The 13506-nt window shown below is 31.4% G+C and overlaps 2 protein-coding genes across 2 annotated transcripts; one reads left to right on the top strand and one right to left on the bottom strand.

Annotated features, from left to right (window-relative positions):
• Window positions 1–1447: 1447 nt before the first annotated feature.
• LOC128186170 (uncharacterized) lies at window positions 1448–8092 on the bottom strand. The gene is given in 5 exon segments (XM_052855921.1): window positions 1448–3306; window positions 4171–4282; window positions 4699–4783; window positions 5048–5088; window positions 7900–8092. Coding segments are annotated over 5 exon segments (483 nt in total). The 3' UTR covers window positions 1448–3254.
• A 296-nt stretch (window positions 8093–8388) lies between these two features.
• Window positions 8389–9079, top strand: LOC128183324 (uncharacterized). The gene is made up of 2 exons (XM_052852285.1): window positions 8389–8737; window positions 8907–9079. The coding sequence occupies exons 1-2, from the start codon at window positions 8389–8391 to the stop codon at window positions 9047–9049; spliced, it is 492 nt and encodes a 163-aa protein (XP_052708245.1). The 3' UTR covers window positions 9050–9079.
• Window positions 9080–13506: the final 4427 nt, after the last annotated feature.

The raw sequence follows: 13506 nt of genomic DNA, 5'->3' as shown, positions 1-13506 counted from the left end.
TATTTATTAATAAATGTAAATTATCTGCTCAGCAGATAATGCAGTAATTATGTTGATTATGTAATGTGATAAATAGGTGTATATATGTATATTTAATAGTAGCTAATGAAATCCAAATGAAGGATATTGGTGCAAATCAATCTTGATATGTAGTACAGTAACTCTTTAATATCGTTTGTTATAAATTATGATTATAAAGTGTATGCTTGTTCATTTATGCACAAGCGTAAAAAATATTATAGAAAGTTCTTGGTGCCAATAACTGCAGCTTTTATACCTATAAAGATAACTTTTTATCTATATAACTATATTTACCATTTTAAAAATATTTGTGCCAACATTTGTAACTGTTTTTAATCTACCTCCATCATATCTTTTTGTGCCAACACCTGTTACATATTTTTAAATGTATATAAATGTGTTAGCCTTTGCTGCAGTAACTTTTCTGTTCCTTCTAAACCTACATCTGAATCTTTTCTGTCCTACATCTATAACTTTTCTGTACCTACATTTATAACTTTTCTGTACCTAAATGATAACTTTTCTGTACCTATATGTATAACTTTTCTGTACCTAAATGATAACTTTTCTGTACCTACATCTATAACTTTTCTGTACCTACATCTATAGCTTTTCTGTACCTAAATGTTAACTTTTCTGTACCTACATCTATAGCTTTTCTGTAACTATATGTATAACTTTTCTGTACCTATATCTATAACTTTTCTGTACCTACATCTATAACTTTTCTGTACCTACATCTATAACTTTTCTGTACCTACATCTATAGCTTTTCTGTACCTAAAAGATAACTTTTCTGTAACTATATGTATAACTTTTCTGTACCTACATCTATAACTTTTTTGTAACTATATGTATAACTTTTCTGTACCTATATCTATAACTTTTCTGTAACTATATGTATAACTTTTCTGTACTTAAATGAAAACTTTTCTGTAAGTTTTTGATAACTTTTTTGTACTTGTTTTATTTTTATGCAAAAAATAAATTGTGCATAGTTACACTCTAGTTATGACTTTTTTGTACTTAAGAAAAAAGTTACAAAATAGTCATAAATTTTTAATGCTAATTTGGAACCATACTTGGGGAGATGGTTCCAAATTGTGCTAACTTAGTTATGACTTTTTGGTAACTTTTTTGAGGCTTTATAGGTATAACTTTTTAGTGCTTTTTTTGGTATGGGAAGTGCTTTCTTTGATGATTCATGAGGGATATAAAGGTGGCAACATTGCAGAAAAAATACATAACCCGCGTTATTTTTTCTGCATTGCTCGCTACTTTCATAACCCGCATGAATCATCAAAGAAAGCACTTCATTGTTTATATTTACATCTTTCGTTTAACAAATTAATGTCAATTGATAGCATGTTTGTATACTAGAACAATTGTATGGGATAAAGGTTCAACTAAAACACAACAACAGGTATGTGAGAAAAATTGTTTTAATAAGTAGTAACTGATAATTGTCAACAAAAAAATAATAAAAACCTACCAAAAACCATGTTCTGGATATATATACAAGATATGCATAATGTTCCATTAAAAAATTACCTTGTTGTTGAAAAAAACTCACACAATAACAATTCTTCACAATCAATAGGAGTTGATTTTCTATCGCAAGTAACCTCTCGGGTATTCTTTAATGCACCAACATTTAACGGAAGGAATGAAGTTCAATATCCTGCAGATATTAATTTCCATAAGCTTACCAATCCAAGAGTATGTAAACACAATTGAACCAACCAAACACATAGATGCTGAATTTTTATACTTAAAAAAAAATACCATAAGCATATTTCAATTGAAATCATCGTTGACAATTTTTTTTTGGTGTTGAATATCTAGTTTAGTTTTTCAACACTATCACAGGCATAGTTATATATATAAACAATAAGTACCGAAAAAAAATTACATTAGACTGAAAAACACAATTTGTCTTTGCTTTGTGTTTTATGATAAAATTGCATCTGTCTTACATATATTCAATTTTCATCATATATAAAATCTTTGTTCTCATACAGATTTCCAGGTTCTGACAGATCATACAGCATTTTAATTTGTGTGATTGCGTAAAAGAAACATTGCGATGCCATATCGTATTTTGAGTTGTTTGAATTTTGTAAAAATTCATTTAAACTATTAAATCCAGACCTGATTTACTGGTTACATCCAGTAGTCAAACTGAAAAAAGTTGTACATAAAAAATTATTAGTCGTATCAAGTTTAAGAGTTACACTGTGAGCAACTTAAAAATATCTGTAAATCTTGGGTCAGGCTCGATGTTATCATTAATGTTACTTGATCGAAAGGAAAATTTTATTTTATTTTCTTTGAAACAAACATGTATATATATATTGAAAAAACATGTACCGGTACATCTCTTTAAATGGAAATTAGCCAAAAATGGAATGTATGTACATCTATGCTTCAGATTTAATTTTTTGTGTGTATGTTTATATGAATGATTTACTGTGTCTTCAACAAATAAATTTCCAACCCCCAAACAACTTATTTCCTAAGAGAGAGGTGAATGGATAAATTCAATTAAAAAAAAAAAAAATAATAATCTACTGGGCACATCAACAGAAATTAGTCAGGGAAACAAAGGTCTTAAAATCTGCTTTCGAAAGCATGATAAACAAGTACCGGTACTGTAGAAGCACATTTTGATGTTTTTTTTTCTTGGAAGGATGGAGGGGAGGGGGTGGTACCAAATTAAATCTATCACCCGAAATCATAAATGAGAAGTACAGGGTCTTTTGCACAAAGTTAGAAAATGCAGAAAAATAAACACCGAGATAGAGCAAAAAAAATAATAAGATTGCTGCATGTTCAAAATTTAAATGAGCACTTTTTTATGCATATACAAATTGCCATTTTTAACAAGATATAACAAGTGGAATTTTTGCAATAATACATGTATTAGTAATCATGTACTTAATACAATAGACTTTAAGCACTGGTAAAATTGCAATTTTAAAATTGTCGGCATTGTGCAAGTCCGGTATATCACTGTAGCTTTGCAGAATTCAATGTTTAATAAAAATTCCCTGAAACGAGTATTATCAATATTCATGCCCTTTGTAGTTTTTCCTGTTCTCCTTCCATTTCCGCTTCCTTTTCCATATCAATACTTTTGTCAGAGTAAATACAGAGTAAATGTCTATATATCCTCCTGAGACGCACACGTACACATATATATATATCTTCAATTGGTAAAACTATAATTTTCTTTATTCTTTCTTTGGCGGAGTTGTCTCTGCCTCTTTGATTCTGTATTGGTATCTGAAAAAAAAAATAAACCCCAAACTTTTAAAACATATTCCATTTATCAAATATGATCAAAGAATTGATAGACAAAAAACACACTCAAAGCTTAATGTTTTATCTCAATATCCAAGGAAATAGCACACAGATAAATTTTTTTCTTTACTACAATCACTTTTGTTTCCAATTATAATTTTCACTGGTCAATTGAAAATTTTTACATTCCAATGAGTAAAAGTCTAATTTATCAAAAAGAGAAAAAAAAAGCCCCCAAAACAAGAGCTATTCACAATGCACTATCCCAAATTTGAAATTAATTGTTCCTACTGTATAGGTCAACAGCCATTAATTATTTTGGGCCTGTATTAAAGGGGCATGGTCACGATTTTGGTCAAATTCTTTTTTCATGTTTTTATCATTTACAATACTTTAGAAATGCATTTCTAATAATCAAATAAAATTTGAGAGTCATTTGTAGAGTTATAAGCAAGATACAGGGCTAACAATTCTTTTTAATGTAAACAAGGCTCGTGCCCTGTTTTTGCTTACATAGGTTCAAAATACCAGTAAAAAATCTTTTTCCAGCTTACTTGTCTATCTTTTTATTTATTTTAAGCATAGATAAACAGTTCCTAATGTTTTTCACATTCGTTTTAAGTTTAAAACTGAAATTTTTACTTCAACGTTCAAAATGTAAACAAACGCCTTGTTTACATAGCGAATTATTTCAAGCTCTGTAACTCGCATATAACTCAACAAATGACACTCAAATTTCATTTGCTTATCAAAAATGCCTTTCTGAAGCATTGTAAATATTAAAATCGGAAAAATAATTTTTGACCAAAATCATGACCATGCCCCTCTAAAGGTTCACTGCAATACCTGACTGCCCGGAAGAGGTTGATGCCGTTTATCATGGCCATGAAGAGATTCACCGTCATCAGGTTATAGTTCACCGGAATAATCACCACCGAGTACCTAGCCCATATACACCCTGTAATGATAAATAAGTTCATTGTAACTATGAGGAAAATACTGGTGCTTACAGGTATAGGAAAAGGCTGCTGCTTGTAATAGATAAATTATCTATAAAGATCTTCCTAGCATTAAATTTAATTAACAACTCACATTCAAAGCTTACATTTTTTAAAGATATATCTTAAATCCAGTTATTTTCGCAAAGATCTGATTTTGGCTTTCTTTTGCGATCACTTTCAGATAGCAAAAAATACAATACGCAGATATTATATCCAGTATTGATTGCCATTATAAACATTTTAAATTGCAAAAAAAAAAAAAAAAAAAAACCCAAACAAAAATTTTTGCAAATTTTGTGTCTCCCCCCCCCCAAGGAAACAGATATATGATGAGCAATTTTATTGTTACAGTATATCTATAAGAACAATGTACCTGTAACAACAAGGGATAAACTCTGATTCACACTCAGTCTTTCCTCTGGAAGCAAGGTGTTACCCAAACCAGCAAGTGAGAGGCACTGTAAAACAAATACCGGGTAATGTCAACCATAAAAAAAAATCATCAAATGACAAAGCTTTGTAATTCAATGATATTCTGGAAAATTTAGCTGTCATTTACACCATGGAACATGTTCAGGTCTTTTTTCATATATATAAAAAAAAAAACATAAATTTTTTTTTTGGGGGGGGGGGGGGGGGGGGAAGAGATGGGGGTGTAGATGCAGAATCTCATTATCTGTTTTATTAAACTATTATAAGGGTGTGTCTTTTCATTAGCTTACCCATTTTACAGTAGGTGCCCAAAAATGAATGTACTTTGGTCCTGTAAATACAAGAATTGAGATCATAATTAGGTAATTTTTGAAGGCAGAAGCACTGTGTTACTTTGCACAGATTTCCTATCATCAGAACCCATAGAAACAGTGGATCAGAGAGAAATCCTTGTGAATTCATATGCTGCTCTCTTCTTATTTGCCAATTAAAAATACAATCGTTGTGCAAATTACACTTAAGTACTGTATACAGGGCTATTTTCGCGGCATTTCGCCCCTTGTAATTTTCGCCCTTCTACACTTGCAAACAGTTTCGCCCCATATTGAATTCGCCCAGACACAGTTGTGTTAAAAGAAAATAATTGAAGGTATCAGAATTCACCCAGTTTTAAATTTACCCAACGACAACAAGGGCGAAAATAAAACGGGGCGAATATTTCCCTGCATACAGTAATCTGTATCAAACACATACATTTGTATATATTTGCAACCATTCTTTAATCAGTATCCTTTGTAATTTACTTGTAAATAACTTAAATCTTCAACTATTTGATGAAAGTGTTGAAAGTGTTGTGTTATGTGCTGTACCAGATCTGTTTATGTATGCATGTACATGATGTAGACAAACTTTCTCAATCTGACCTGAGATGAACTGATTATATCGCTAGTTCTTTTAGAATAATGTACCAAACATATTATTTCCTTTCATGCATATATCCCCTTCTATTTATATGAAATATTTAATGTGAAATGTCCTAACCGAAAATAGGAAAACAGACACAAACATAATTAACCCGACTAAAAAATGATTATACTACAAATCTGAATAGATTCTCTATCAGATCAATGATAAAATAGATTGTTTAAATTGTGCGAAAATGTTTTCTTCATTAAAGAAAATCGGGACTTTCATTTGTAAACATTTAACATGTCTAGTGAGGAAATTCGAACTTTTAAAGTGTCCTCAACAACAGCTTAAAAATTGGTTGGAAAAAAAAGTAACCTGTAGGGTGGTTCCAGAATGCTTGATATTTCTGAGGAACAAGTCTATCTCCGGTTCTACAGATTGCGCGATAAACCACAGACATTTTTGAAGGTTAGAAAATTTGCAAACGTCTAAAACCTGATATCGGTAGTCCGAGCCCGAGCCATAAAAATGTTGCAGAGAATTTATATACAGTTATAGTTTCTCATTGTTTCAGTAATATTGCATTATGCGTTTATGAATCATTAAACACTCAATGTAAAATTCGCAACAAAAGCAATCTAATTCAAACAGATTTATTTTAACGTATGTAGCCTTTTACATGTTTATATAAATCAACTTAGTAGAATTAATTTTAAAAACCTTAAGCTTATTTAGATAAAGAGCTGCGACGACAAAAGACGTTTCTGTGCCACTTCAATCTAAAGAAAAGACCTTCTTATTGTAAGAACAATTAAAAAATCGTACAAACACAAAAATCGTTTACTTATTGACAGAACGACTTTTATATATATTAATCATGCAAACGATCTTCTTAATTGTACAAACTCTTTTCTAGTCTTTACATTCTTTATATAAACGATTGTAAATGACAAACAATTTCAAAATCGTATAAATGATTTAAACATCGTACAAACGATATCCTTATTCATGTCATACAAACGATTTTTAAACTTATAAATGAAGTATCGTATACAAACAATCTCAATATATATATATAGAAACATTTCACATGGTTGTCAGAAAAAGATCTACGTGCAGTTCGTATATCTAACTTTCGTTACATCCGAGACACTGCTGCACGCTACAATCAGACCCTCAAAGCTCAACCTAACCGAATGTTAGCAGCATAACCTGTGTATGTGAGTGCCCCCTCCCCCGTGTAGGACCCCCCCCCCCCCCCCCCACTTTTTTTTTTTATTATTTGAATATATGTAAATACTTATGTTTTGTCTTATAATTATATGTGTTGCATGTATGTTCTGAAATAATCCTCATATGAGGGAAATAAAGTCTGAATGAAAAGGTAGCTGTTATGCTTCTAAAAAGCTGATCCAATTTATGTCAAAGAATTGTATGCATCGTATTTATAAAAAATAACGATGATTTGCATACTTTTATTCACTTTATATTGGTAATTCTAAAAATTCAGAAAGATGTACATATTTTATGGAAAAGCAACAATTAAAATGCTTTCTTTGGTGGTTCATTTGTTTAGGTTCCATGTATATCAACCATGTCAGTGAGACACATGTACATGTACAATGTATATAACTTTACCTACAATGAACGCTAATTTCATAGCCTGTTATGCACTATGGCAGAGAAAACATGTTTTTATCTCTTTAATAGAGAAATATCCCATAACAAAAGAGTCTAAGAGACACAAAATATTTAAGTTGTTGACATACGTGTCAACAATAAAATTTTAAAAAGATATTTCAAAATTGTTAGTACTCTAATGCATACATAAATCTCCTCGATCGTTGCATTTATATTTTCTAATTCTTTTCATGAGAAATATAATATTGTTAAATAATTGATTGTTAAAAAAAGAATGGCTTTTTCTGTTTGAAATCCTTCGGAAGAGTGCTTTCAATGACATATGTGGACCGGACTGTCCTTGGTCTCTGGGTAGACAGTATCTTTTGTTGAATGATACGTTCTCTTCGAATCGTTGCTTTTTCGTGCTCATCAAACAAGAGCTTGTCTCTTTCAGCTGAAAATTACCACACAAAAAATTGCGTAACTGCCAACCATGAGGCATATAATATGTTTGAATGAAAGATGATGTACTAGTATCTTCGATATTGAAACTCAATATAAAGATTAAAATAACTCCAATATTATTGTATCTCCTTTTTATGACACACACCCTTCCATCCCTCGTAGTCCTCGCCCTCTGATTAAACCTGGATCCTCTTAGTTTTGATTGGAGGAAGCTTTGGTACAGTTGACTTGCACTCAATTTTGAAGGCCACGCCTCCTTTCCTTTGTACCAGGCTGAGCCCTATAACCGGACTATTGGTGATTTCATTGGCGTAAGGTTGTTTGACAATAGGCTCCATGATACAAAATATCAATGGCAGGGACTTGGTTTAGATGTTACTCTCCCACCAGATTCTTTCCAATTTCCTCTTCCATCTTACTGTAGGCGTCCACCTCCTCTTCTGACATGACATCGACTTTGTTGCTTCTATTACCAATACAACTTTGGATAAGACCCATTTTGTTGTTGATTGCAAGCCTGATGGAACAATGATGCTATGGCATTGTGACGTCATATCTTTGTGATGATCAACGTCACAAGTACATGACGTCACTGTATATTGGCTAAGCTAGTTGTCAGGCAAGATAGAACAAAATGGGTCTTATCCAGAGTTGCATCAGCAAGAGAAACAACAAAGTTGATGTAATGTCAAAAGAAGAGGAGGAAGCCTACAGTAAGATGGAAGAGGAGATAAAGAAGGAACTGTTAGAAGGAGACAACATCCAGACCAAGCCATTGCCATGGATGATGTTTTGTACAGAGCCAAATACTATCAAACCCAAGGCTGATGAGGTCCCCGGTGGTATAGTGTCGGAGGTCGTGCAGAAGAAAGGAGGCGTGGCCTTTAATGTTGAGTACAAGTCAACTGTACCAAAGCTTCCTCCAATCAATGCTAAGAGAATTCGAGTGACAGCTGAGGGCGAGGATTATGAGAAATGGAAAAGTAGGTGTTTGGTGGCCAACAATATATTTAAAAAATATCTTTAATCATTTTAATTTCCTTTGGTATACTTTACTCTAATGAGTATGTCAAAATTATATATGATTATATTCAATTTTCAAATGGAGAAACTGGTGAATTTATTGATAATCTCCATAATTTAACTTTTTAGATGAAAGAGACAAGCTTCTGGTTGATAAGCACGAGAAGGCAAAGGTTCGAAGAGAACGTATCATCCAGCAAAAGAAGCTGTCTGCCCTGAGACCAAGGACAGCCCGGTCCAAAGACACCACTGAAACCACCCCAAAAGATTGAACAGAATTAATTAACATAAATCGATTAGATGGAATGAAACCACTGTTCGTTTATCTTAGTATGTACATGCAATGATAATTGAAAGCCTTTTTTAAAAAGCGTTTTCCAATCTTTAGACTGTCATCTAAAAATATTTTCCATTTATGAATTTTATTTATTTATTTTTTATTTTTTGCATTCCTTATCTAACGTCCCCTTAAAACCTTAAAGGGACATGAGTTCGATTTGAGCCAAATTTTATTTTGTCGTTTCTAGTGTAGAATATGCTTTTAAAACCTGTTTTAAATGGCCGACTAAAATTTGAATGCCAGTTGTCAAGTTTTTAGCGAGATACAGAGCTTTCAATTCTTTTTTTAAGTAAACATGGCTCGTGTCATGTTTTTGTTTACACTTAGTTTGCTGGATAGACAATATCGCATTTAAACAAATGAAATGTGGCAAACAATTTAGACTGATTGTTTAATTAAATGCAAGGTTAGCAAGCAACTAGAAAAATCTGATTTAAGTGCAGTTTTTACTACTATGCAACTGATGCAAACAAAGACATGACACGATCTTTGTTTACAAAACAAAGAATTGCAAGTCCTATATGTTGCTTATAACTCGACAGACGACATTCACATATTAGTTATACACAGGAATACCTTATTGAAGGGTTATTACCATCATGAAAGAAAAAAAAATTAAAGTTAACAAATCTTAACCACGATGATACTTTAATGAAGAAGTACTTTTATCATTTTAGGAAGTTTTTGGTTTTTGTGGATATTTCAATATACATGCAATAACCATACCATGTTTTTCTTATAACATTAAATCAATTTTTTAAAGACCCCCTTGCTTTGTAACAACGCCTTGTCAAGCCTATATAAATAAAATCATGTCCAACATTTTGAATTTTATATTTTACTAACTCCAGTATGACTGAAATGTTGAATGTACTTTTCATTTTTAACATTCTCACATGAAAGGATAAAATTGTGGGCTATACTTGTCTGTCTGTCTGTCTAATACACGGTTGAAATCTAAAAAAAAATATTCGGCCAATTACAGCCGTCATCATAAAGTTCTCGTACACATGGATTTATAAGCATAATACTTTGGCATTTTTTGAAGGGGGGGGGGCTTTTATAAACAGCAACATCTTTTCATTTAAACGATATTTGTATCAAGCTTTAGTATTACAAATAGTCATAAGAATAAAATTTAAATTTCATTTGCAAATCGGGAAAACTGTTCAAAGATGTGAAAGATGAAAAAATTCTCACATATTAATCATTTTCTCAATTAATTGCATTATTATGACTTATTGAGCATTATACTTGGAATTGTAATTTTTTAGCTCATTACACAACTTGTTTATTGCAAATTTGCTGCCCTTTTAATCTTTGCATTTTAAATTATTCAGAATTGTATGATTACAAAAATGACAATGATGAGACTTTAAGTTGAGACAAACAAGGATGAGTATGATAAATGGTCATTTAAAACATGTGACTGTCATTTTTTTGCAGATAATTGCTGCAATAAATGTTTGATCTCAAAGGATAAGTACAATTAAAGTTCTATATTCAGAATTTATTTTTAAAAAGTAATTTGCAGGAAAAATGTATAGCACTTGGAAATTTACATTAAACGTTTGTTTTAAATGCACCTTCACAATACCATGTTCTGGCAAATAATAACCAACCATTTTGGTGTTTTAAGCAAGATGATCAGAAAATGCCCCGCCTAAATACTTCCAAAAATAACCATACAAAATCTGCATGTTCTATAATAAATTAATCAGAGAGGAAAAAAATGTCGTATTGTTTCTAAATTTGATCCCCAAATTGGTACATTATGCAGAATATTATGAAATTAGAACGTGTAATTGGCAATAGTACATGTATAAATATACACACAATGAACAAAACAACTACACAAAATCACTTGAATTGGACGGAAACAGCGAGACTTTACTTCGACAGAAACAACAAGATGAGCTTGAATCTAGGAAAAAAGGTAGGTAGGCAAAAAATACTTACTTAGTATCTAGGATAGCTTAGATGCTTATACAATAGTGCTACTTTTTATCTAGCTCTATTGAAAAATTACTCTCAAGTTAGTTGAATTAACTACAGAATAACGTATATACATATATTTATCACTTAATGCCCGTTAATGCTTGATGAAATATGAATCATTGAATATGTGGCTATAATTATGTGCCTTTATATTGCATCGAAATTTAATCAATTCACTATAATGGTTGTTCAAAACCAAAAGCATGTGTATGCAAAGATCAAATGAGAGATAAAAATTCCATTTCTGCAAGATTCAGTGTCGATTAAAAGGAGAAAATGTATTCATGGAAATAAAATTATTATTATTTCACTTTCAAACGTATCAAACGTTGAGTATTCTCATTGACACAAATCTAGGGATGCATCTTTCTGTGTCTTCTGCTGAGTGTCCTTTGCCACGTCACATCTCGTTCAAAGGTCCCACCCCTCTGTCTCGTTGAGTGCGCCTCGATGTGGATGGGTTGCGAGTACGACTGCCGTTCGGAATACCAATTCATCGTGCGCACTCATCCTCAAGTGATGGACACTTGCAGCAACAACTGTGAGCAACAACGCATCATGTGTATGCAAAGATCACTGGATCCAGTGTGCACAACTACTGCTAGGGATACAAAACTGTATTCAGCGTTCCGAAGGCAGAAAACAGGAAACGTTAACGCCACTGTATCTTCGTCTCCAAACGGAACGCAAATGAGATGAACTTAATTTTGTACAATTCATGAAACACTGTTAATGTTTTCTTTTGTACCTGTATGTATGAATGAGTTCACTATGTACATATATTTTTGCTACTCATAACAATCGAATACAAAACTTTTACTTTTGAAATGTACATTATGATATGTTTAGACTTAAATCAATCAATTCATACATTTTTGCTTAAAATGAGTCTTATGAATTTATTCAAACATAACGGTATCTTTAGTTTTAATATTAATGGAATCATTACGAAAAACTGCATGATTGCATTAATTTAATATTTAGATTAGTACTAGTATTTGTTACGATTAAGTTCTCGCTTTGTTTTAGCAATGCTTGGATAAGTTACAGCACTCTGCGACCAAAAAAAAAGGCGGAAATGCATTCACTTTTAGTTCATTTTATCCTTTTTTATAAGAGTAAAGATACTAGACATTTCGTTATAGAAACCGTTCCATATACAATGGGCAGAATAATTGTTTTGACTTTTATTCAAACACTACAAAGCAGTAATAACGTGGTCTTGATTAACACACTTGTTTAAAAAATCTTTTCATAAACGATCTTTTGTTTAAAATACTTGCTTCTATTTCTGTCTTAATAAATATTGAAATGTATTTGTTTCATTTTTGTTTTCCTCTGTAGTTAAAATCATACGTAACCTTCAAAATATGTTAAAATCTTGATTATGGCAAACATACTTAGAAATTATTTAAATAACGAAGACACGCGCAGATAAATGTGCATAGCGTGTTTGTGATTTTGTGATTTCATTGTCACTTACATAATGCATAATTGATCTAGATCTCCCCTAAAGTTTAATTTAAATTATATTGTGTCCTAAAATGAGATGAAATACTGGTAGAAAAAATACCATTTTTGCAATGGTATGTATATATCTACGTTATTTTTTAAATAGTATCAATTTACAGTGATTATCAAAATATTTCATAATATTATTCATTCATTTAGAAATAATTTAATTCTGGTTGTAACGCGCTTTCTGATTGGCTAAAAAATTATTTTATATCGTATAAAGAATGTTGCCTACGTCATAGTAAGACTAACGTCTAAAATGTATCAATACGCCTGACGTTACGTTTGAATTTTGTACAATTTTACGTCATTTTAAAGGTAAAATGACCGTTTATATATACAATGAAGAATAAAAAAATTAAATTATAAGCAATGAATTCAAAATTTATTAGTTTTATACGATATAAAATGGTTTGTAACAGTTTACGCTTTTTTATAAACCGCTTCGCGGTTTATAAAGCGTAAACTGCCCCAAACCATTTTATATCGTATAAAACAAATAAATTTTGAATTCATTCCTTAATCATAAGAAACTGAATGATTGTACTGATATAGAGAATCTTCTGGAAGGATGCCATAGTCTACTTTTTCAGTCATCAATATAATGTTGACATTATGATGACTGTCAATTTTCAGACAAACACCACACGCACTTGTAGAAATAGAAGAAGACATTTAAAATTGCAATGTTAGTCATAGATTATACATACAATATTAACAACCCCCCCTCCCCCCCAAAAAAAACCAAGGAAAAAACCTCACCATTACACTTTTGAAAATTTTACAATATGTTAAATCATTCATGTTTCAATGTATGTTAAAAAAAACACTGTGTCGGATAATTTTGCCAGTGCCAAGGTGGTATTTTTGCACTTA

Source organism: Crassostrea angulata, chromosome 5 (genome assembly GCF_025612915.1).
Source record: "Crassostrea angulata isolate pt1a10 chromosome 5, ASM2561291v2, whole genome shotgun sequence".
Lineage (NCBI taxonomy): Eukaryota > Metazoa > Mollusca > Bivalvia > Ostreida > Ostreidae > Magallana > Magallana angulata.
Note: the sequence above shows the minus strand (reverse complement) of the source record. Positions and strands in the feature narration are given on the sequence as shown.